At 38.7% G+C, this 26,193-nt stretch overlaps 2 protein-coding genes, 2 long non-coding RNA genes and 1 pseudogene across 9 annotated transcripts; 3 read left to right on the top strand and 2 right to left on the bottom strand.

Annotated features, from left to right (window-relative positions):
* Window positions 1-2: 2 nt before the first annotated feature.
* On the top strand, window positions 3-3,555 carry LOC121772419. Its single transcript, XR_006044339.1, has 2 exons — window positions 3-1,507; window positions 2,912-3,555. It is a non-coding gene; the product is annotated as an uncharacterized LOC121772419 (long non-coding RNA).
* Window positions 3,556-5,030: 1,475 nt separating this feature from the next.
* Window positions 5,031-6,152, bottom strand: LOC121770391 (annotated as a pseudogene).
* A 5,063-nt stretch (window positions 6,153-11,215) lies between these two features.
* On the bottom strand, window positions 11,216-13,755 carry LOC121770390. Its single transcript, XM_042167127.1, has 2 exons — window positions 13,707-13,755; window positions 11,216-12,021 (listed from the first exon to the last, which is right to left on the bottom strand). Exons 1-2 carry the CDS (start codon window positions 13,750-13,752, stop codon window positions 11,216-11,218), a joined length of 852 nt encoding a protein of 283 aa, XP_042023061.1. The 5' UTR covers window positions 13,753-13,755.
* A 1,740-nt stretch (window positions 13,756-15,495) lies between these two features.
* Window positions 15,496-17,158, top strand: LOC121772199. 6 transcript variants are annotated; one of them, XR_006044282.1, is made up of 4 exons: window positions 15,496-16,028; window positions 16,471-16,548; window positions 16,641-16,787; window positions 16,882-17,158. XR_006044282.1 is itself a non-coding variant. In XM_042169204.1 (3 exons), the coding sequence occupies exons 1-3, from the start codon at window positions 15,798-15,800 to the stop codon at window positions 17,008-17,010; spliced, it is 507 nt and encodes a 168-aa protein (XP_042025138.1). In that variant the 5' UTR covers window positions 15,496-15,797; the 3' UTR covers window positions 17,011-17,158. The 6 variants fall into 6 exon arrangements, 3 of the variants coding, with proteins under 3 accessions (XP_042025138.1, XP_042025137.1, XP_042025136.1); XR_006044283.1 differs by having other exon boundaries at window positions 16,466-16,548; XR_006044281.1 differs by having other exon boundaries at window positions 15,496-16,548.
* A 7,083-nt stretch (window positions 17,159-24,241) lies between these two features.
* LOC121772452 lies at window positions 24,242-25,919 on the top strand. Its single transcript, XR_006044345.1, has 2 exons — window positions 24,242-25,533; window positions 25,628-25,919. It is a non-coding gene; the product is annotated as an uncharacterized LOC121772452 (long non-coding RNA).
* Window positions 25,920-26,193: the final 274 nt, after the last annotated feature.

Raw genomic sequence — 26,193 nt, 5'->3', positions numbered from 1 at the left:
AGAATTCTAAAAGTAATCTTAGCTTTTGATTTCTTGATCTTGTGGCTGAGATTTGTTCTCTAGTTATATACTTAAGAGTATTTGCCCCATATCACTACTGTATAGGGACATATATAGGGACGTGATGGTGTTCGAATTAACATATGTGATAAAATGTGTTATAATATGTGTGTAACTCTGATATGCTGATATCTGGTCCATGAAATCAGATTTTGTTATATGTGTTTTCTATTGAGTTATGATACTAGTGTTAAGAGTTAGGGATTTAATCACTTGTTTTATCAATGCATATGAAGTTCTGTATCAGTATATACTCTACTAAAAGTCTACTATAAGCCTCGGAAGTCTGAATGTGTGGAAAGAGATTCAGTTGCCAAAACTGGTATGTAGATAAACTGAATAAGTAAACTCAAACAAGGTAAAAGTAGTTAGAAATCGATAACATACATAAAGTGATAAAGGGACTATCATAATGCTTCTAAATTTTTGAAGATTTTGTCTGAATATATTTTTCTCTACTGGACTAATAAGCTCACCTCACGCCCTTCCTTTACGCAGATTAATGTCAGGACTTTGAAAAATGTATACAGATATGCATAAAAGTATTATTTTCAACTCTCATGATATAAATTAAACTCTAGTTGTTCTCTATAAAAAAATTGCCTTAAAAGTCACATATTTCAAAAATAAGAAAATTTTGTTTTTCCAATGTGATTACTTTTTCGAATCTTTGGTAATTGCGTAAAAAAGGTTACACTGTAGCTATACTATTATTACACCCACCGTCCACTAGTGTAATAGTTTTAATGCTCCCCCTAGTGTCCCCAATTTGTTGGCGTGCTTTCTCAGATATAGATTTGCGGTTACAATATCTTCTTCGGCTTGAAAATTGGATAGAGATATATACGATAATAAGTTTGGGTGCTCTTACCTTCACTTACCTAATCCTCGTCCTCCTTGATAGCACTAAGTTGAGCTTCCTTGGACACCCCAATGGTGCTGATCTCCTTGAACTTCACCATACGCTTTACCACATCTGGTCCTTCACTATCACTCATCTTCACATAAGCCAAAAAACAAATTGAAACTAAACATATTCAAACACATGCCATCATCAACAATGTCACTTCTTGCCTTGAAAACTAGAGCATCATTAGATCGTCTTGCTGATTCTAGAGTCCGTGTGTCATGACTTAAATATTTGTAAACAAAGCTCCTGACTTAAATAATTGTAAATAAGTTACAATTGTAAGTTGAGGTTTCCAGTTGTGCTAGGCCTTGCTAGAGGTCTCAAAGCTGGTATCTCATATCTTCATTCTTGATGTCATGAAGATCACGCTGCCGTGCAACCATTTTGTTTGGAGGAATCTCTTCGCATCCTGCACAACAAGCACCACCATGGCTACTGTCACGTCTATGTTTAACCATTGATAATCAATCTGGATCGAGTTACAAATACTAATTGATGCATAAACAAACATATAGAGAACGGTTGAATTGGTAACTGGTAAGTGATCAAAAACTGCATTCAAAACCAAAACATCCACTATTTATATGCCGAAACTCTAGGAACCTAAAGTAAATAAAACAAAAATTACGAAATTAAAAGGAAGTATGGAAAAATAGTATATTGTCTTTTTTGCCCCTAAGACGTGCAAATTTCGCAAACCGTGTGTGGATTTAAAGTAATTCTGACACAATGTTTTCAGCGGCGTTCTCATCTACAGCTGGAATTTGGATCAAGTAGGTTATGTGCAAAAGGTGTGAAAATACACACCAAGATTGAGTGAAAAATAAAAGAAGAGTAAAAAACAAATGGAGAAATACTCACAATGCACACTACATGCAAATTACACCGAAAGAGAGATCATAAAATTAAAAAGCAAAAAAGAAGGAATAAAATGCGGCTTTAGTGCTCACCATTTTTCCTTCTTTTTATTTTCAATGAAAATTATAATTAGGTTGATTTTTGATAAGGGAAATAATTGATTCGTCCTTAATTAGTGTAATTACTATATGATTTGTATACCTTAATTTGTATGGAAAAAACACTAAGTTTTAACATCTCTACCAAAATGTGAAGACTAGATAGGAATTCCGCAACATACGAAAAATTGGTTTATTCCATACGAGTAAAGGTAATACTCAATGCAAACACATGAATCAAGATAGCTATCATGACATGAATAAATATTTATGCTTGCAAAGGAAACTAGCCTTCGAGGTTAAATATTTAGTTGGGAGAAATGATATTGCAATGCATTAAGAAACAAATTTCAAAAATTCAATCACATATATGTTGTTTTCTTCAAATATTTTGCTTTAACTGAAGACTTAGAAATCTATCCAAGGATTCAATTTAAAGAAATATTGAAAGCTTTTCACCTTACTTTGATGGTTTTTGTTCATTTTTGCTAAGGGGGAGGGGGGAGTTTGAAAGCCATAGCTCTTTTTGCTAGGGAAAAGAAAATGATACTAAATGTATGTGGCTATAGATGAAGAAATCATCGTAAAAGGTCACGTTATGTTTTGTAAATTATGTTTTGTAAATGTGATCTATCTCTTGATTGTATATTATACTTGCTATGTGCCCCACTCCATTAATACATAATTATATGTATGTTTAAGATGTGCATAATCTAGTTTACATGCTTGATATTAAGGTTTGTATTATGATATTGTATTCTATAAATTATATTAGTAGAAATGTGAGGGTCTAGGTAGACTACTGGGTTTCTAACTTCACTGCATTTTATGTGTTCATGTACATTTACCGGTGCATGTTCATTGAATATATACTAATAGTAGTACAATATATGTTATCCGCATGAGTAAAATATATATGTACCTTATTTAGATATGTTTTTTGCTTAATTGATAAGGCCTATTTCATGCGTAGTTTTGATGGTAGTTAACATGCTGATTTGAGGAGATAACACGAGAAAAGTGGAGTTTTAGTGAGCAGGATTGGAAATCAACAAAGTAACGATGCGCCTTGATCAAGTGAAAACAGAAGTGAAAAATGGCTGAGAAATGGACCAAAACTGATCAAGTGGGCGAAAGATGGAGTAACCATGCCAGGCGGCCATGCAGATTGATCAAGCGGATCTACTACCAATGAAGCTGCAAAGGATGAGTCAGAGGAGAGAGAATGCAAATATGCAAGGGTATTAATGCCAAATCATGAAGGATTTGCCCTACAGATTGGTGTTGAGGCCGTCCTATAAATAGAAGAGGAAGCTCCGAAGATCAGGAGAGGAGACTTATCATCACCAAGCGAGGATCACTTAGCCTACAATTATCAGAGATGATACACACTACTCCAGGGGAATCAGCAGCAACCATGGGGAAGGAAGCTAGAAAAGTCAGTTTCTACTGGAAGAATACTCTCTACCTCCTCGCTTGGAGGGAAAGAGCTTAGTTTAGAAAGAATCTACACTCTGTTTCTGTGTTCTTAAGCTCTGAGGAGCCAATACAATCGTTTAATTTCGTATCCTGTTTGTTTCCGAGATATTTGTTCTGAATTTTGTTGTTTCCCAGTTTTCCTTAGTTAAATTTCATCTTGCGAATTTTTTTTATCGGTGAATCTTTAAATCTGAGCTTGATTTGTTGTTCTGATTTCGGAATTTTGTGAAATGTTTGGTGTAATGAAATTTTCTGTTGGACGTTGGATTGGATATGGAGTTAGCAAGTTTGATTCGATGTTGTGCATGGTTAAATCATGTTTGATCGTTGTTTGATTTCATAGATCTAGTTATTAGGGAGTTGATTACGTTAGATCTGAAGTGTAGTTTCGAGTTTTGAATGAAATAGAGTAGTTACTGTTTGATCAGCTGTTTACGAGATTTAATTGCATGGATCTGGTCGTGATTTAGTGATCTGTTCTTTTTGGGATATATGCTCTGTTTCCGATCAGGGATGACGTTCCAATATGTGTTTAATTTGGCATGTTTGAGGAAGAAGACGGTTAGAGTTAGTTAGGAAGCGGTTTGTGTCACCTTTTTGCTTTTCTCCAGCTTTATTTGATCGTACACATTGGTCTCGTTGTTTTCTGTTTTAATGTTTGTTTTCGTTTTCTGCTTGATCCGTTTGGAATATTAATGCTTCATCACCCGTTTTATTCTAGTTGATCAGTTAGGATTTTAATTCAAGGCCAGTTCAGTCCAGTAAAGTAGAACTTAACCCACTTTTTATGCGTGGCAGCAGCCATCCCAAAATTTCCACAACACATGTCAAAACACCTTCATCTATGTGGGATTCGACCCTTACTTCCCTTTCTAAGTAATAGTATAGTGGGTTAAGGTCTTGAAAGCCTCGTTCCTGTTTGCATGCCCAACGACATAATTTTAGTAGGCTGCTTGCTCTGTTTGCCGACGCCTTCTTATCAGTCTGTGTTGTTTTTAATTTGCATCACGTTGCATAATCGGATTGCGAGTTGAGAGCTTTCATTAATCAAATGGTAGAGTCGGTGTATCGCTAAATTGTACAAATGCGGTGCATGTAGTTACAACTAAAAAAGCTAAAAAAGGCACTTGTGCAAATGCGGTGCTTTCAGTTACAGCTAAAAAAAAGCTATCTATTGTGTAAATGAGGTGCGTCCGGTTACGGCTAAAAAGGTATATTGTCCATAGTGTCCTTAATTTTTCAAAATCATTCATATATGTCTATTGTCGCAATGGAATTTATCCATGCACTGCAATTACAACAAAATAAGGTGTCAAGAATTTAAGGAATGCATTGCGTTGACATGCAGATATAGAGTATGAGGTAGTATAATGCATTATGTCCATATTGTGCAAATTGGAACAATAACCTTAGAAATTTTGGCATTACAAAAACAATGATGATTCAATATTGAAAATTATTACACCACATGGCGGAAAAAGATGAAGGGGGTGCAAGACTAAAGCTCATATGTAAGCGATGATCAAAACTTTCAATGAGCTAGATATTTAAAAATAGAGGGAAGCCTCTTCAGAAACTGATCAAAGTCAGTATCCCTGTCCAGCATACTAAGCCTAGCATAGTTGCTAGGGCACTCGAAAGTCAAGCCTCCTCGCACTCAAATACTCTCCCCTTTCATCACCTCTTCGAGGTGGATGCCCTCTTAGGCCTTCATCCAGGCATAAGCTGTTCAAACCGGGCGTAACCTATTTAAAGTGGATAATATCTTACAGTATTGACAAAGACAAACAACCACTACACGTTCTTTACCTGGATGGAATTCGTTTATAGTCGTGTTTGAAGTTGCAATGTTGAGGAGGGAAGTCTGGAATCTGCAAGACGTCAATTCCTTGAAGAGCTTCTCATAGCTTCTTCCATCTCTCAGCCATAAAGACTGCCTGAACTCGAAGAAATTACTAGGCAGCTGTTAGTGGAGATCATCTCTAAGATGTTGATGGATCTGAGTTGAGCTTCCTTAGACACCCCAATGGTGATGATCTCCATGAACTTCACCATCTGCTTCGCCACGTTTGGGTCCTTCACTATTACCATCTTTACATACACCAAAAAACAAAATAAATTAACCACATATTAAAACACATTAACAAGGTCATTTATTGTCATGAAAACCAAAATAATTTTAGATCCCCTACTCGATCCTCGACCCCGTGTGTCCAGTGCATTTGGAGACGGTGAAGCGCATGAGCAGGCTCTGTGATGGTCATGAACGAGCATGCCATTGGACTTATTCACAACAAGGCCCCTTAGTTCTCCATCAGGATTGTTTGGGGAAATGACCATCTCGGTGTATGGTTTATCATCATGGTTGTAACCCTAAGCATCACCTGCCCACTTGAATAACCTTGATCTGACGTAGTCTACTATTCGCGAATTAGATCCAAACTAATAGCAGTATTAAACAATTGATGGCAATGGATGAGGATTTGAAGACTAACAGAGTATAAGAGAGCGGCGGACACAACACTGATGGGGCTTAGGGGGTCAAGGAGATCAACCAGGGCGTAAAGGGCGGGTTGGAGGAGTGGGCTTGATCCATTCCCCACCACAATATGGCGACCTTCCACGATGGCGTTTCCCACCAAATTGTGGAGATTTCTGATTCCTTGCTCGAGTTTAGGCAGCATAAACCAGCAGGTGCAATTGGGGTTAGCTAAGTAACTAAGGGCTTTATGGAACCAACATTCCATTCCCCATGTGAATATCCATTCCTTCCATTTGGTCAAAGAATGGTCATTCCATGTTTCCATTCCATTCTTCTTTGTTCTTGTTTTAGATTTTAATAAAATTATACAACATACTAATAATTGGAAAAAAAAATCTTAACACACACCACCAGAGCGTGCACACACACACACCAGTACACATACACACGCCAACGCACACACACTCTCTCGCACACACACCAGCTCACACACACTATGCACACACATGCACAACATAATAATATGATCCAAAATATATGGTTATAATATTTTTGAACAAAATTAATTTTTTTGGTGGAATAAACATATTGATTATTTACATTTCATCCGATTCCATTTCATTCTCTTACTATATTTTTGTAATCGCCAAGCACAAAAGGAGAATCAACCAAAGAATAACAATTTCAATTCCTTTAGTATTTCTTATCACTACCAAGGAAAGGAATAAAATAAAATGATTTCATTCTCATGTTCATTCCATTCATTCCTTATTCCATTCTATCAAACCAATAAGGGCCTAAGAGTTTCCAGGAGTACATTGCATTGACAGACATAAAATATGGGGAAGGTTTGTCTGCACTCATGCAAAATACATATACTATCTAACCCTCTAACGATTCCCATATAAAAGGGAGAGACCATTTATAATAATAATAAGAGTGAACTTCACAGACTAATACGTAAAAAAATCACTAATAAATAAATATGAGGAAAAAAAACTTTAATATTGATCCTTGGAATATAAAATACAAATACTGGATAGGAATGCATATAAAGTTGATGTATCTTTCCTCATATATAGATTTACAGTTACAATTTAGTGCATACAGTTATAGCTTCATGCGTCGAATGACCACTTAATCAAACAGTAGAGTCAATGTATGTCTATATTGTGCAATTGCGGTGCATGTAGTTACATCTGAAAAAGGAATAATGCATAAATGCAGTGCGTGCAGTTACGAAATACAATGAATACATACAGTTGATGTTTGCTTTTCAAATATATATAGATTTGCCGTTACAGTTGCTTCTCCCCCCGAGGATTATATAGAGATATGTACGATAAAATTTTCCATGCTCAAATTCTTATGGTATGTAATTTTAAATAGTTGACATTTTCTAGTTGATCGATATTTACTTGTACTAATTTCCTCGAATGCTTGCGTTGATAGACATAGAATATGGGGAAGATTTTTCTATTTAATGTGAACCATCGAGTCCTTCATTCAAAATACTAGAAATGTATATAAAGTTGATGTTGTTTTCCTCATATATAGATTTGAGGTTACAATTTCTTCTGCCCCTTAAGTATTATTTATATATATATATATATATATATATATATATATATATATATATATATATATATATATAGGGATGTATTCATTTCCTTTTTCTATATTTCCTCATTTTTCCTTCTTAATCTATACCGTCAATTACATCAATCCGATGGATGCTAAAATTCGCAGATCACATTTAATTATAATCAATTTAATATCTAAAAAGGGCAAATTTGGTAAAATATTATGTTGCGGTTATGGAAAATCCATGATTCCCTCCTTGAAGATATTCACGTTCTTTTTTTCATATCTCACGGTGAAGAAGCAGGGCTTGAAGTCAGGCGCACTTTTTTTGTATTTTGATTTCTAGCAACAAGGTTTCAAGTTTCACATTTCTCAATTTTGGCGTGTATCAATACGTGGTCTTTCAAGCTTGTCTAATTGGTGTCGTAGCAATCGATTTCGAGCAATAATAATGGAAGAAGGTAAATCTGATTTGGTTTTTTTATTTTTTGGTTCGGATGTCAGGGTTCTAGTTGCAGCAGGCTGATTATGAGATAGTTAATCACCAAGTATTTCGTGTAGTTCGTTTTCATGGTATTATATGATCGCTTGCTGTGATTATTTGATTGCTCGATGTGATTTTTTAAGAACAGCAATGTTCAGGATAGAGTAATTAATCAGCGACGAATTTGACGACTTCTTCCAGGTTTTGCTCGCGGTATAGCTACAGCAGTAGGTTAAAACGATGCATGTAATGCACAAATTGATCACGTATAATGAATATTTCTGCCTATATAATGCATATTTCTTGACCAGCAATGCATAATACCTATGTAATGCATTTATTTTTGTGTCCTTGTTTTGATATTTGTCGCACCTTACTTGTTTTCCCTAAGGGTTTAATAAGCCCGGGGGCTAGTGTATAGTACGTACACATTACTAACAACGTGTTAGAGTAGTTCGTGTTTGACCTATAAATTCATCATGTAAGTCTCCAATGCACATTGTATGCTGAATAATGGTCGTACAAATAATGCACGAACTGAATATGCGTAATGGATTATATTGTCTGTATAATGCATAAAATCTTATGTCCAATGTCTATGTTGTGCCAATTAAGATAGAACAACTAGTAGGTCTCGTTTGTCTTGGGATTAGTTATCGGCAAATACTTTTGATCTTTGGTACACGTTTCTTGTTTTTTCCCTAAGGGTTAATATGCATAGGGGCTAGGGTATAGTACGTACACATTACAAACAACGTTTAATTTTAGCGTTCATTTTATGTATACATAAAATACGTACTTCTCCAATTTATATATGTTTGTGCATTAATTGTTTGCTTACTACATCGCAAAGTTGTACTTTTATGCTGACCCCTCTTTTAATTATGTACAGTGGTCCTTGTACCTGAATGTTCGATGTGATTTTTTAAGAACAGCAATGTTCAGGATAGAGTAATTAATCAGCGACGAATTTGACGACTTCTTCCAGGTTTTGCTCGCGGTATAGCTACAGCAGTAGGTTAAAACGATGCATGTAATGCACAAATTGATCACGTATAATGAATATTTCTGCCTATATAATGCATATTTCTTGACCAGCAATGCATAATACCTATGTAATGCATTTATTTTTGTGTCCTTGTTTTGTTATTTGTCGCACCTTACTTGTTTTCCCTAAGGGTTTAATAAGCCCGGGGGCTAGTGTATAGTACGTACACATTACTAACAACGTGTTAGAGTAGTTCGTGTTTGACCTATAAATTCATCACGTAAGTCTCCAATGCACATTGTATGCTGAATAATGGTCGTACAAATAATGCACGAACTGAATATGCGTAATGGATTATATTGTCTGTATAATGCATAAAATCTTATGTCCAATGTCTATGTTGTGCCAATTAAGATAGAACAACTAGTAGGTCTCGTTTGTCTTGGGATTAGTTATCGGCAAATACTTTTGATCTTTGGTACACGTTTCTTGTTTTTTCCCTAAGGGTTAATACGCATAGGGGCTAGGGTATAGTACGTACACATTACAAACAACGTTTAATTTTAGCGTTCATTTTATGTATACATAAAATACGTACTTCTCCAATTTATATATGTTTGTGCATTAATTGTTTGCTTACTACATCGCAAAGTTGTACTTTTATGCTGACCCCTCTTTTAATTATGTATAGTGGTCCTTGTACCTGAATGTTCGATGTGATTTTTTAAGAACAGCAATGTTCAGGATAGAGTAATTAATCAGCGACGAATTTGACGACTTCTTCCAGGTTTTGCTCGCGGTATAGCTACAGCAGTAGGTTAAACGATGCATGTAATGCACAAATTGATCACGTATAATGAATATTTCTGCCTATATAATGCATATTTCTTGACCAGCAATGCATAATACCTATGTAATGCATTTATTTTTGTGTCCTTGTTTTGATATTTGTCGCACCTTACTTGTTTTCCCTAAGGGTTTAATAAGCCCGGGGGCTAGTGTATAGTACGTACACATTACTAACAACGTGTTAGAGTAGTTCGTGTTTGACCTATAAATTCATCACGTAAGTCTCCAATGCACATTGTATGCTGAATAATGGTCGTACAAATAATGCACGAACTGAATATGCGTAATGGATTATATTGTCTGTATAATGCATAAAATCTTATGTCCAATGTCTATGTTGTGCCAATTAAGATAGAACAACTAGTAGGTCTCGTTTGTCTTGGGATTAGTTATCGGCAAATACTTTTGATCTTTGGTACACGTTTCTTATTTTTTCCCTAAGGGTTAATACGCATAGGGGCTAGGGTATAGTACGTACACATTACAAACAACGTTTAATTTTAGCGTTCATTTTATGTATACATAAAATACGTACTTCTCCAATTTATATATGTTTGTGCATTAATTGTTTGCTTACTACATCGCAAAGTTGTACTTTTATGCTGACCCCTCTTTTAATTATGTACAGTGGTCCTTGTACCTGAATGTTCTCCCGATCTGAAGCCTGTTGTAGGTCAGAAATTCCAATCCTTTGATTTCGCTTTCGCTTGCTACGAGGTATATGCCCGCGCTGTTGGCTTTGATACGCGCAAACAAGCTATGAGGAAGGTTGACGATGTCCCGACGTGGTATCGTGTTGTATGCAATAGGGAAGAAATGAAGAAGGGTGATGAAGATGACCAGTTGAATGCCCGTTCTGATTTCACTATAAAGCGTAGGAAGTTATCTAAGCGGTGTGGTTGCACGGCTAGTATATGTGTGTAGGTAACTCAATGATGCCATGGATACTTGTGTTTCCTACTGCATGCAAAATAATGACCATTTGTTGATGAATAATGCACAATTTTAGTTAAGTAATGCACATATAAACAGGAAAAATGTAATATACCAAATACAAAAGTATGTAAGACACTAAACAATTACACGATTGTAAAGGACTTCACAAAACAACTTACGCATATAAACATCATAACTCTATAATGCATAATATATTGTAAATAATGGTGTAATAAGTAATCGTAATGCACTACATAAACAAACGTACTGCACATAATACATGTCTGAATAAGTGCATTATTTGTGTTACACCGTGCATTATATACTGTGTTATTTTCCATAACATGGAATACATTAAGGATCTTTCACGTAATTTCAAATTTTATTTGGCTGATGTGGACGGTGATGCTTCACTAAAGTAATGTACCAAATTCAAAAGTACGCATAAAAATAGAAAACCAACTTACGCGTATAATCAGTAGAACTCTCATGATGCATAATATATTGTAAATAATGCCTTTGTTTGTATACATAATGCACTGTATAGATAAACCACAGATTGTCCGCTAGACCAGCTCGGGTGTGTGGCCTCCAGGACAGACAACACGTAGCCACACCAATTCAGATTGTTGATATCAGCAACATGGTCGATGAAATGGAGAATCTTCGGCTTGCAGTGGCCATCACTAGGAGTTTCTATCAACGCATTTTCAAGGAGGAACATGAACAGCTTCTTGAAGTCGTCTCCACCATCAACCTCGGCCATCATAAGATGTGCAATGTCTTTTGGTGTCATTTTAAAGCGACCCTTCTGGCATCTCTCTGCCACTTGGTCGTTGAAGCCGAAGTTTGACTGCTTATCCTCCGGCCTTGATATCAATTTTGGCCCTCGAGGGAACCCCAACGTGAGGTGCACATCCTCCTCGTCTAGAGTAAGGTGTTCACCGCCGGTGAGTTGAATTTGGCAGCGGGGCAGATTTAAGGCGCTCAGAACCCAATAAGCAAGATACGGCGGGATTTCCTTAACGTCAAAATCAAGGACCGCCCCAAATCCTATATCAGTGACAGCCTTTTTTTGTCGGGGATTCAGCCGTTTCAGGCAGTCTATGAATTCGGACGGAGTTCGACGGGAGTAGAGTCGATCATGTTTTCGCCCTGTAATTGGTCTAGGCTCATCCTGACAACCAGAAGTCCCAGGAGCTATCTCGGCTAATCTTTGTCTGAGTTTTGTTGCAAGCGCAACTGGAATAATGTCATCTACCGCATCTTCTATGTCTACTCTAAGCAGCTTATCTGAAATGACACAAACAACACATCATGAACAGATTATATAGACTGAGTACTACATATTTAACAACATATTATGCTTAAGTCATAACAAATAATGACTTAAGATGTTAACAACCACAACAATTACCATTACTAATGCTTAATATGCCAACTATAATGCATACATGATGGTACATAATGCACAATTTAAGTTCAATAATGCACCCTAAACTTTTTCTTGAAGCCAGTGTGTATAACACACGGGATACACTACATACACCTATAAAATGCACCATATACTTCAACATATGCAATTTTAATTTACATAATGCACTTTATAGCTAGTAAAACAACACCATCTGAATAATGAATGAATAAAACCCTACCTATAGCAAACACAGTGCATTAACACAAAAGAAAGGACTTAAGTGTTTTTCTTAACCACCATGGCTAATACAATAGCAATGCTGAATATTAATACTATAATGCATAGATCTTTGTATATAATGCTCAGGCTAAGTTCAATAATGCATATAACTATATGTCTTAAAAATAAATTGTATAACACACAAACTTGATGCACTATGAACAAATAATGAATAAAACCCCACCCATAATGCAGAAGATAAAGAAAAAAATGAACACTGTTGATGCACGTTTAATCAATTTATATCAAATCATCAATCAGATTCCTCTGTAAAAATCTGTGGCAACAAACCTATACAACCAATGACCAATGTTAAAAGCAACATAATGAATACATAATGATACATAATGCACTGTCTGGCATAAAAAATGCACACTGAATTCTTACATACTGTATTCTGGAGCACACTATACTACATTATGCACAATGTAACACACACAATGAATCTCCAAGCACTTAAATAATGCACTAATCTCCAAACACATACATAATGCTTAATATTAATACAATAATGCTTAATATTAATACAATAATGCTTAATATTAATACAATAATGCATACATCTTGGTAAATAATGCACAGGCTAAGTTCAATAATGCATATAACTATAAGTCTTCAAAATACATTGCATAACACACAATACACTGCACCCACCTCTAAAATGCACCATATACTGCCAGGTATGCTATTATTCTTTTAGATAATGCACTACATATTAAATAAGAGTACATCATGATGCATAAGGAACAAATAATGAATACAAACCTACCTATAATGCAGAAGATAAAGAAAATAATGAACATTGTGGAGGTATCGTCTGGCCTACCCAAAATGAACAAATAATGAATACAAACCTACCTATAATGCACTGTCTGGCCAAAAAAATGCACACGGAATTCTTACATAATGCATTCTGCAGCACACTACCTATACTCTACATAATGCACAATTCAAAACCCTCAATGAATCTCCAAACATATACATAATGCACTAATCCGAACAAACAATAAATGTATATACTCTTGAGCACTGCACATTAAAATACCCCTAAAATGCTAGTTTTACAGCAAGTAATGAAACTAGACATCTAAATAAGGCTATTCATATTCATAAAATGTGAAAGCACATACACGATTATTTCGAACCAATTGACCTCAAAACAATTACCTAAAATGGTCCAGTAAGACATTTTTACACTGTATAGTGAGCATCAAAGAAACATGCAAGTAGCAATCCTCAACAAAAATAATACTGAAAAGCACAACCAACAAGTGCAATTTACCTGCTTCCTGTGATGCTTGCGAGCGCGGACGACCTCTTTTTGGCATATTTGATCTGGAATAAACCGAAAGAAATAAGATACATGAATCGAGACGTGGTAAACCCAACACAATGTCGAGCAATCATAATCAGAGACAACCCTAGACGATTACCTAGGTAATTCCGATATCCTAAAGCCTAGGCATACGCTCAGTTGAATGTTTTCCCTTTACATACCTACGAGATTTGTTGAATATGGCGTGCAAACACGTCAACGCCGGTCGATTTTGTGGCAGCTGTAACCGCGGTGGAGTGGAATCGACGCAAATCGGTGGCGGAGGCTATGGAAATCGAAATTTGGCGGATGTAATTAGGGTTTAGAGAGGGGAAGGAGTGGGGGAGTCGAGGAGTCGCCTGGAGTAAATAGGAGAAAACTGAAGAGTGGAAGATTGCAAATGGCGTGACATTCACAATTCCCAAAAAAATGGCGGTTCCAATTTATCAAGTTTACTATATTACCCCCGTAATGCACAACGAAAGGAGCTATAATGCAATGCGGAAATAATTAATAAGGATTAACGTGGTCCGTTGATTGGAAGGATCTAACGGTTATTATTACGAAGAGAAAAGGATCTTAGAGTGGAAAAGGAGAATAATGCTCCCCTATATATATATATATATATATATATATAGGGTTGCGTTAGTGTGCTAACTAATTTAAAGTAATAATGTCACGACCACATCTTCCTAGTCAAAGAAAGTGTAGCTATATCGCGACTAAATCTTACTGGAACTGTCTCAACTCATCATAAGTTGCTTAAATCAAGGGAAACATTGTCTGAAATGTGTTGAGGGTACAAATTATACTGAATCAGAGTAGTTGTGGAACAATTGTCCTCGCTAAAAGCAAGTTCTAAATTTGCGCAACGGAAGAGTACCAAGACAGATGTAATATGTATGAAGACATACTACACCAGCTATCTTCCTACTTATTTAGTCTTATGTCCCAACACCTCCTCGGCTTTGACATCGATCAACCTGCACATTAAGGAAAAACAATATGCAGGGCTGAGTACTTGATGCACTCAGTGGGCTCATGCCGAAAACATTTTATCTTTTAGTTGTCAGTCAAGCTGAGTGATCGCGGGGTTTTTCTGAAAATAATTCCCGGTCACTAAAACTTTTCTCTTTTCAAAAGGTTGACTGTGCAGTCACATAACATCTCATGAAATACCATATCTGATCTGTGTGAACCGGGAATGTGGCCACATTCCAACGGTCACTGGACCGGCCAACCTAGCGCTAGCACACGGTCCCTATATGTACACTAGTCCGAGTAGAGTTTGCGGCCCTACTGGGACCCGAATTCGATTTAACTTGCTTGGCATAGCCAACAGATAGGTAATCCTAAATAAAACAAGGCATGACAACTCATCTCAAAATATTCACGTTTTCATATAAAGTCACGTTTTGAAAGAAAAGCCCACCTCGTTAATAAAAGTCCAATTTAAATCATTTATTGGACATCATGTTATCATGACTAACATTTCTCCAATGTCCAAAGAAAATTAGATTTCATGGCTCCAAACTTTATTAAGGCAGTGGCCCATTTTTTTTCTTAAAAGCGTGGCCCATTTACTTAAAATGAAAAGGGTCCAAATCCCCCTTCTTTCTTTTTTTTTACTCTTGGCCCAAATGCTAAAACTCAATTTCTAGGCCCAATTAGAATAAAGGAAGTGTGGCCCAAAATAAAGAAGAGGAGGTTAAAAAAAACGGCAAAGTCAAAATCTTTTTTATAAAATACTCCCATCCGTCCACTGTCTCTCTTCCTTCTCTTCTTTCTCTTTAATCTAATTTCTCCCCCAAATTGATTTCAAATCCCTAACTCCTCCATCTCTCTCCCTCCTCTCGTCTACATTGCAGGCAGCCGCCCCTGCCGCGCCTGACGGAGGCGTGCCACCATCTCCGGCGAATCGAGACCTACGTTCATCTATCTCTCGCCGTCTTCTCTTCGGAACCGAGAGGCAGGGCTAAATCTTGCAGAGGCGGCGGCGCTTCTCTTCCTCTCGCGGCGGAGTCACCGGTGGGAAGAAGGCGTCGCCTTTTCCACTCCATGGCGTCGCTCCTCGATGGAACCGCCGCCACCATTAACCGCACGCTTCACCTCCATCACTACATGGCGTCTCAGCGCCGTCGAGCTGCCGTCGCCGTCGTTCACTCCCGGCGTTTGCGCACCATTACCGAAGTCCAACAAGGCTCGTCGTCCTCTGGCGAGGTCTCTGCCTCAGTTGCTGTTCGACGAAGCTCGAGGCGCCGCCCTCTCACCTTCGCTGTTCAGACTAAAGTTAAGCTATCTCTAACCCAACTCAATCTCCTTCGTCATTTGCAAATTTTTAATTGTTATTCCTTAGATTATTTGTGATGTTGAGCATGTGGCAGTAGCATTTTGTTCCTCATTTTCCATCATGTAATATAACTCCAAATTTCTTCATGCTTGGTGTCTTTTTCTTTTCTATTGATTTACTTGAGATTTAGCATGCTAAATGAGGTTTCTATGTGGCGGTGTCTCTATGTGATGTTGTGATTCATGCTTGAGTTTGAGGAAAAGAAAGGGATATGGAGGTTACCTTTTTTTTCACCATTTTGTATCTTGCTCCTAGACTTGTCTCTCTCGCACTCTCTACGCATTATCTTGCTAATTGGTATATGGTGGTGAAAGAGGGTGAGACCAAGGGGTTATCTCCATATATAGAGGGTGTGTAACTGAAAGCTGCTGTTTAGTGCAGGAAAAAGGGTCCCCACTTTGATTGTATGTCGGCTGATCCTCCTGCAGCAAGGCAGGGCATGTACTCATAAAAATAAATGTGATTCCATCCTCATTTGCTACTCTACTGCAGTGGCCTTATTCCCCTGTCTTTGCAGCACTCTATCTGAGTTTTTGGTACGGTTTTTGCAGGGACTGAGCTCTGTAAGGTGGTTAACTGAATCTCTGCAGTTGAAGCTCTGTAGAGCAGCTGTAGTTGTGCCCCTTTTCTTGGCTCATAGCGGCTGGACATGGGCTGGAGATGTGCAGGAGTTGCACTACTGCAGGTTGTCCCAATTGGTGAGTCTTTCGTACTCTTCCCGGAGGGGTCCCGCTGCCCCTTTTCTCTTCTATGAAGCATGGAATTCCTCTTTGATTTTGTTTGGTTTGGCAGAGGTCATGGCTAACTACCGAGAGCGGGTTCCCTGGATGTCTCGGCTCATCGGGCTGTCGGCACAATCGGACCGAAATCCAAGCTAAGAAGGAAGGGTCGAAGCTAATAGTTTCATTTGTAAAGAGATAGGGTTCTTACTCGTAATTTTCTCCTTTTCTTTAACATGTAAACAAGTCTTTGTAATATTTCATGTGTATTTCTTTTCCTTTGTTTTTCTTTGTCAATATCTGTAATTTAAGACTTATCTCGATACTAAATGTTGAGTTTTTTTTGTTTACTCAAGAATTGAACCAATACTCTTTCGTCTTTCTTCTTTAAATTTCTAGTCAATTTAGATCGCGGCTATTACAAAAAGCTCTGGGTATTTCTCTTTCTTCTGGTCCTCAAGCTCCCACATTGCATCCTCGCGGCCGTGGTGCTTCCATAGGACTTTCACTGTTACAATAACTTTATTTCTCAATTCTTTTACTTTTCGGTCTAGAGCTTCTAGCTTTTCTTCATAGCTCAAATTTGGTTCTAACACCATTTCTTATTGGTGTACTATGTGTTTGGGATCGAACACCTATTTCCTCAATTGTGACACGTGAAACACATTGTGCACCTTTCCAAAACTCGGTGGAAGTGCTAATCTGTATGCCACAGGGCCGACGATTTCTAGGATCTCATGGGGTTTGATGAAACGCGGTTTTAGCTTGTCCTTGACGCCGAATCTAGTTATCCCTTTCGACGGGGATACTTTCAGAAAGACTTTGTCTCCCGATTGGAACTGTAACTCGCTTCTGTGAGTATCTGCGTAAGATTTCTGTCTATCTTGAGCTTCTTTGATCCTCTCTCGGATCTGTCGGACTATTTCTATCATTTCCTCTACCGAGTCTGGTCCGAGAATTCTTCTCTCACCAACTTCATCCCAAAAAGCGATGATCTACACTTCTTCCCATAAAGTGTTTCATATGTGGCCATATTGATGGTTGTCTGGTAACTGTTGTTGTAGGCAAACTCTATAAGTGGAAGTACTGGCTCCCAGCTTACTCGACGGTCGAGCACTATGGCTCTCAACATATCTTCTAATGGCTGAATTGTCCTTTCGGACTGTCTGTCCGTCTGTGGATGGAATGCTGCGCTGAAGTTCAGCTGAGTGCCTAACTCTCGTTGTAGGCTTATCCAAATTCTAGAAGTAAATTTTGAATCTCGATCCGAAGTGATCATCACTGGTACACCATGCAGGCGTATGATCTCTTGTACATAAATCTGTGCCAACTTGTCTGATCCATATGTGATACGAATTGGTATAAAGTGAGCACTTTTGGTGAGACGATCTATAATCACCCAGATGGCAGTATTTCCTCGCTGATATTTTGGCAATCCTATAATAAAATCCATTGCTATATGCTCCCATTTCCATTCTGGAATCTCGAGGGCTGCAACTTCCATAGGGTCGTTGATGTAAAGCCTTCACTTGCTAGCAAGCCAGGCATCTTTCTACGAATGAAGCTATGCTTCTCTTCATGCCATCCCACCAAAATTGCATCTTCAAGTCCTGATACATCTTCGTACTTCCAGGATGGGCAGTGTAGGGCGTCTCGTGAGCTTCACTCATGATCTCGTTCCTAAGTGCCTTATCATTGGGTACACACAGTTTTCCTTCGAAGGTGAGGGCGTTATCCGCCTCTTCGATGTAACTGTCCCCTTTTCCGGTCCTCACTTTGAGGCGGATCTTTTCTAACGCCTCATCGCGTCTCTGGCCGTAGATGATTCTGGCTCTTAAGTTTGGTTCTATAACCAAGGTGGAAATTATGCTGGGGCTCTGATTATCTCCAGTCGCATCTTAGCGAATTCCCGGATAAACTCTTTCTCTTGTGTGAGGAAAGTAGCCACCTGAGGTGTGGTCTTTCTGCTCAAAGCATCTGCTACCACATTGGCCTTACCTGGGTGGTAATTTATACCGCAGTCGTAGTCCTTGGCTAATTCCAGCCATCTGCGTTGTCTCATGTTCAAATCCTTCTGCTCAAAGAAGTACTTGAGACTCTTATGATCTGTGAAAATCTCACATCGAACTCCATAGAGATGATGTCTCCAGATTTTCAAAGCGTGCACCACTGCTGCTAATTCTAGGTCATGCGTCGGGTTGTTCAACTCGTGCGGCCTTAACTGGCGTGACGCGTACGCAATCACCTTGCCTTCTGCATCAACACGCACCCGAGTCCGACTTTTGATGCATCTGTATACACTACATAGTCGACTCCCGCTTCCGGCACGAATAGAACTGGTGTTGTGGTCAACTTTTCCTTTAGCAGCTGAGCTGCTGAGGCAATGGTCTCGCTATCTTAGAAAACCCTTCAATCCTGCCAATCCTAGGAAACTCCGAATTTCATTGGGCGTCGTTGTTGACTTGCCAACGTTGCACGGCTTCAACTATAGCAGGGTTCACTCGGATCCCTTCTCTCGTCACTATGTGTCTAAGGAAGTTCACTTCGTTAAGCCAGAACTCACACTTGCTAAACTTAGCATAGAGTTTCTCGGCTCTTAACGTCTCTAAGGTGGTCCTCAAGTGCATCTTCGAGCTCCTTCTCATTCTTCGAGTAAATGAATACGTCATCTATAAAACTAGGACGAACTTGTCCAGATATGGGTGGAACACGCGGTTCATTAGGTCCATGAACACGGCTGGGCATTTGTAAGCCCAAAAGGCATTGCAGTAAACTCGTAATGTCCCTATCTGGTGCGAAATGCGGTCTTAGGTATATCGTCCTGTCGGACTCTCAGCTGATGATAACTCGATCTCAAGTCCATCTTCGAGAAGACCCCAGCTCCTTGCAGCTGGTCGAAGAGGTCTTCGATTCTCGGTAAAGATACTTGTTCTTGAGGGTTAACTTGTTCAGCTCTCGATAGTCGATACACATTCTCAAAGTTCCATCCTTCTTCTTCACGAAGAGTACTGGTGCGCTCAAAAGCGATACACTGGGTCATGTGATACCCAAGCCTAATAGTTCATGTATCTGTATCTTGAGTTCTTTTAACTCTATAGCCGTCATTCTATATGGTGACTGAGATAATATGACTGATTCAAGTCATTCATTAGGTAATTTATTTCGTCTGGATGATGAAGCCATTTCTAATCTTAGATTTCATCGTCAGATATTGAGTTCTCTAATGCTTCCATCGATCGTAATCGTAGTCATTGAGCTGGCATAATGACCTCGTAACCTCTCGCTTAGCTGAAGTAGTCTACTTTCACCGCTTTCAAGATGCTTTTGTGCTTACTGCGATCTTTTCCATGATATAGCACAGACTTTGTTCTACTCGCGTTAATCCTTGAATACTGGATTAGTGCATGTGGAGGTGTTGGCTTCTTTCTTCCAACGCTACTGTCTCCATGCCCTTGTGGTTCGACTGGGCGATTTGTGGTGAAATAATCTAGCATGACTTTCCAAAGTGATCTGGATCTCGTGTCTAGATTAACACAAAACTCTATCGACAGCTCTTCTATGAGCCGCTTAATTGGGGTGTGGCATATCGTAGAATACTTCGTCGCATTTTATTGCTAACGTTTACCCTTGCTCTTATATTATAGGGCTCTACATCGGTTCTCTTGCGATAACTCTTTAAAGAAGAATTTTGATTCTTCCTTTCGTAGTAGGGATGGTAAGGGTAGCGATGCCATCACGTGTTCCTCGTTCCCGCATGTCTCTCCAACTTTAGCTTTTCCTGGCCACCTCTCAGACGAATCCCTCTTGCTGATGGGATTTGTTTCGTCAATATAGGCTACGCATAAACTCACATTTTCTCCATGGCTTTCCTTACATAACCATGACTTAGTCTTTGTTCTTGTGGCTTACTTATCCTACTCGGAACAAGCATTTCGATCGATCAAACTGTCATATAGGTCTTTTACGTCTTCGGACGTCATTTAATCCTTGTATATTCCTTGATGTTTCTCTTCTCAAGGCTAGTTATTTCTCTACATAACATAATATCCGATCTTCTACCAACTTGTTACAAGCGGTACGTAAACGTGAAATATTTAACGCTTTGTGCTTTTAGTTATGTGACGCTTCTGGTTGGTGCATAATTTTCTGCATGTGTCTTAATAGAGACGTATTTATAATGCGTATCTGAAATAAACTGAGACCATGCCTTTTCTGATAGTCTCGTATCAATAACTCGATGATTAATCTAATAGTCTTAACTTGGATTATTATTCACACAGGAGAGTATGACTGAAAATTTGAAGGGATCCAAGAATAACATCTCTTGTTCAACTCATATGAATTTTCGTCGATAATCGACCTTGAAGGTAAGTACTGAGTTCGTTCAAAGAACTACGTAGTTTAACTGGTTTCAGATAAACTCATAGAAGCTGAGGCTCACCCCTGGTGGGAGCTAGAAATAATCATGAGATAGGTCATGAAAACTGAATGGAAATGAATTAACTGTAAATTCCCATAGTGAGCTGCCAAATAGGACAATACAGTTGTCCAATTTAACTGAAAGGATCTGAGCATCAAGGATAGTGGTTCAAACATGCCTAAGATGATCAACCGCGAAAATTTAGAAACGTGGGCGATTGCAATGAAGGAACATTTATCATGCTTCAAAAGCATCTTGATATGGAATAACAAAATCACATCAATGATTTCATAGGTTCATTAAGGCAATACACTGAAATGAACTATTCAGAAAAATCAGCTAGGCCAAGCTCGTTAGGGAAAAGTGCAATATGCTTGCCTTAACTTCAAACTGCAGAAAAAATTCCGAGACTAGGAATAATACATGTACTGGAACAGAGGTAGAATAATTTCACCTTTGTAGGGTTTCAAAATAGGGAGGTGAACAAAAGTTCCAACACCATATGAAATTCCCTGAGGAAAATTGTTTAAGTGTCGTGATCATTCTGGAGATCACAAACGTAGCATCGTAAGAATGAAATTTCATTGCATGGGTCCAAGAAATCGGGATATAAATCCCCTATATCGTGGCTCAAAAGGGACAACAACAAATAACAATGCTTGAAACATAGGAGTATCCCAAATTTGGGAACTGAAACTGATTCACCGCTTCCGTGAAAAAAATGAAAGTGGCGTATTTCTTGCAAAAATTGTGAGTCCATCACAAGTCTTAAATAGATGAGAGGACATCGTTGTCCAGGAGTTTCAGAGAAGGTCTGAAGAATAAGCTCATTCTGAAGGTCATAGATATAAACAACTTTAGAATTTAAGGTTTATGACCGGAGCTTACACAGTCAAAACTTTACTCTTTATGGACGATGAGTCAAAGGACTGCAGTCCATGAACTGGAAGTGAATCAAATCTTACATAGAAAGAGGAATACTGACATGTTACTTGCGAGTCCATCTAAAGTCTGAATAGACGGGGGTACCGTCCTTTGGGAGGACTCTTAGAAGGAATTTCATTGGGAATCCAAGTAAGTACTATTGATTATAATCATCGGTTCTAGTTATGTGACACTCCTTTGTCTGTTCTTGTGGAGCTCGGACATGATAACTGTGTTCTAGGAAACCATACATTCCAAGATGGGGTTTCTCGTGCTGTTAAACTGATAACCGTAGCTGGAGGTCATACTTTCATATCGTTCTCGATAACTTAGAACGCTGATTCTTTTAAAACATTGCATTCTCCAGCGTGCTTCATAGCACGCTATAAGTATCGTTTATGGGTCACGTAGCCACTTGGGCCTGTTACGCCAGCTTAGATCACTTTACTAGATCGCGGGTACGATCTCTTTTCGTGCAGGGATGCATCTCCCGAACAGGATTGAAGGCACACTATTTTTGTTATGACTTGGTCTTTAAAAAAGACATTGGGAACTTCTTGGTTCATCGTCTAGTATATATATGTATATACTATCTGTGTGCTCAAAGGAATGGACTTCCTTCCGTTGCGGTCTATAGGTCATACAATAGTACTCCATGTTTCGTCGTTACTTTCTCATAATTCCTTGGAATTAGAAGCTTACCCAAACTGATGGGTGTTAGTTGGTCTCATCGCCCTGGAAAGCGGTAACAAATTCTTGTTCTGCTAGTTCTTGGTCACGTATGTCTTACCTAAGGTACTTTTCTAAAGCACTCTAGGTTCGCATGCATAGTCCCACATGACATCTATACATTTCTGTCAAGCTCTTTGAAAATAAATCACAGATATATTAAGCATATCTTATGCAAAGTATCAGCTATCACATTGCATCACGCAAACATTTCAAACAACATTTTCGTTCCCAAAAGGGCTGTGAAAATATATTTTTTTTCTTTTTCTTAAATCTCATAAAATTCATTTTCCTTCTCATAAGGAAAATATTTTTTTCATTAAAACTTTCTTCTGGACGAGCGGGCGTCGACCCTATTTCTGTTGCAGTCGATCGTGTCGAGCTGAGGTGTTGGGATCTTGTGCTTATCATTTTGTTCACTTCCTAGCCTAGTACTATTATTCTGGAGTGGGGCTTAGAAGGAAGATTCTTGGGTCAGAGCGAAAGAAAGGTGCTCTGATACCACTCCGTCACGACCACATCTTCCTAGTCAAAGAAAGTGTAGTTATATCGCGACTAAATCTTACTGAAACTGTCTCAACTCATCATAAGATGCTTAAATCAAGAGAAATATTGTCTGAAATGTGTTGAGGGTACAAATCATACTGAATCAGAGTAGTTGTGGAACAATTGTCTTTGCTAAAAGCAAATTCTAAATTTGCGCAACAGAAGAGTACCAAGACAGATGTAATATATATGAAGACATACTGCACTAGCTATCTTCCTACTTATTTAGTCTTCTGTCCCAACACCTGCTCGGCTTTGACATCGATCAACCAGCACATTAAGGAAAAACAATATGCAGGGCTGAGTACTTGATGCACTCAGTGGGCTCATGCCGAAAACATTTTATCTTCAAGTAAATTTTCATCTTGCATGAATGCATGCCTAAGTGTGTGCTCTTTATTTTATTTTTTTCTTCTTTTTTTAAAATTTAGAAATCTGAATTCTTTAATTAAATCTGCAATTTAATTTATTCGGAAACTGGCCGAACTTCTCGGGTATAATAAAAGTCCAATTTAACCATTTATTGGACATCATGTTATCATGACTAACATTTCTCCAATGTCCAAAGAAAATTAGATTTCATGGCCCCAAACTTTATTAAGGCAGTGGCCCAATTTTTTTTCTTAAAAGCGTGGCCCATTTACTTAAAATGAAAAGGTTCCAACTCCCCCTTCTTTCTTTCTTTTACTCTTGGCCCAAATGCTAAAACTCAATTTCTAGGCCCAATTAGAATAAAGGAAGTGTGGCCCAAAATAAAAGAAGATGAGGTTAAAAAAAATGACAAAGTCCAAATCTTTTTTATAAAATACTCCCGTCCGTCGACTGTCTCTTCCTTCTCTTCTTTTCTCTTTAATCTAATTTCTCCCCCAAATTGATTTCAAATCCCGAACTCCTCCATCTCTCTCACTCCTCTCGTCGACATTGCAGGCAGTCGCCCCTGCCGCGCCTGACGGAGGCGTGCCACCATCTCCGGCGAATCGAGACCTACGTTCATCGATCTCTCACCGTCTTCTCTTCGGAACCGAGAGGCAGGGCTAAATCGTGCAGAGGCGGCGGCGCTCCTCTTCCTCTCGTGGCGGAGTCACCGGTGGGAAGAAGGCGTCGCCTTTTCCACTCCACGGCGTCGCTCCTCGATGGAACCGCCGCCACCATCAACCGCATGTTTCACCTCTATCACTACATGGCGTCTCAGCGCCGTCGAGCTGCCGTCGCCGTCGTTCACTCCCGGCGTTTGCGCACCATTACCGAAGTCCAGCAAGGCTCGTCGTCCTCTGGCGAGGTCTCTGCCTCAGTTGCTGTTCGGCGAAGCTCGAGGCGCCGCCCTCTCACCTTCGATGTTCCGACTAAAGCTAAGCTATCTCTAACCCAACTCAATCTCCTTCGTCATTTGCAAATTTTTAATTGTTATTCCTTAGATTATTTGAGATGTTGAGCATGTGGCAGTAGCGTTTTGTTCCTCATTTTCCATCATGTAATATAACTCCAAATTTCTTCATGCTTGGTGTCTTTTTTTTTTCTACTGATTTACTTGAGATTTAGCATGCTAAATGAGGTTTCTATGTGGCGGTGTCTCTATGTGATGTTGTGATTCATGTTTGAGTTTGAGGAAAAGAAAGGGATATGGAGGTTACCTTTTTTTTCACCACTTTGTATCTTGCTCCTAGACTTGTCTCTCTCGCACTCTCTACACATTATCTTGCTAATTGGTATGCGGTGGTGAAAGAGGGTGAGACGGAGGGGTTATCTCCATATATAGAGGGTGTGTAACTGAAAGCTGCTGTTTAGTGCAGGAAAAAGGGTCCCCACTTTGATTGTATGTCGGCTGATCCTCCTGCAGCAAGGCAGGGCATGTACTCATAAAAATATTGCGATTCCATCCTCATTTGCTACTCTACTGCGGTGGCCTTATTCCCCTGTCTTTCCAGCATTCTATCTGAGTTTTTGGTACGGTTTTTGCAGGGACTGAGCTCTGTAAGGTGGTTAACTGAATCTCTGCAGTTGAAGCTCTGTAGAGCAGCTGTAGTTGTGGCCCTTTTCTTGGCTCGTAGCGGCTGGATATGGGCTGGAGATGTGCAGGAGATGCACTATTGCAGGTTGTCCCAATTGGTGAGTCTTTCGTACTCCTCCCGGAGGGGTCCCGCTGCCCCTTTTCTCTTCTATGAAGCATGAAATTCCTCTTTGATTTTGTTTGGTTTGGCAGAGGTCATGGCTAACTACCGAGAGCGGGTTCCGTGGATGTCTCGGCTCATCGGGCTGTCGGCACAATCAGACCGAAATCCAAGCTAAGAAGGAAGGCTCGAAGCTAGTAGTTTCATTTGTAAAGAGATAGGGTTCTTACTCGTAATCTTCTCATTTTCTTTAACATGTAAACAAGTCTCTGTAATATTTCATGTGTATTTCGTTTCCTTTATTTTTCTTTGTCAATATCTGTAAGTTAAGACTTATCTCGATACTAAATGTTGAGTTTTTTTTTTGTTTACTCAAGAATTGAACCAATACTCTTTCGTCTTTCTTCTTTAAATTTCTAGTCTAAATTCTGAGAATTTAGATCGCGGCTATTACAAATAACTAATAACTTTCAATTTTGTGTATTAAAATTATCAACACAAAGACATAATTATATCAATACAACAAGTAAATTTAAATATCAATACAAAGACATAATTTATCAACACAAGAAAGATTGATAAATTTATGTCTTTGTGTTGATATTTTTAACATACAAAATTGATATTTAGTTATTAGTTATTACAGTAAAAAGTTAGT

Source organism: Salvia splendens, chromosome 16 (genome assembly GCF_004379255.2).
Source record: "Salvia splendens isolate huo1 chromosome 16, SspV2, whole genome shotgun sequence".
NCBI classification, from domain to species: domain Eukaryota; kingdom Viridiplantae; phylum Streptophyta; class Magnoliopsida; order Lamiales; family Lamiaceae; genus Salvia; species Salvia splendens.
Note: the sequence above shows the minus strand (reverse complement) of the source record. Positions and strands in the feature narration are given on the sequence as shown.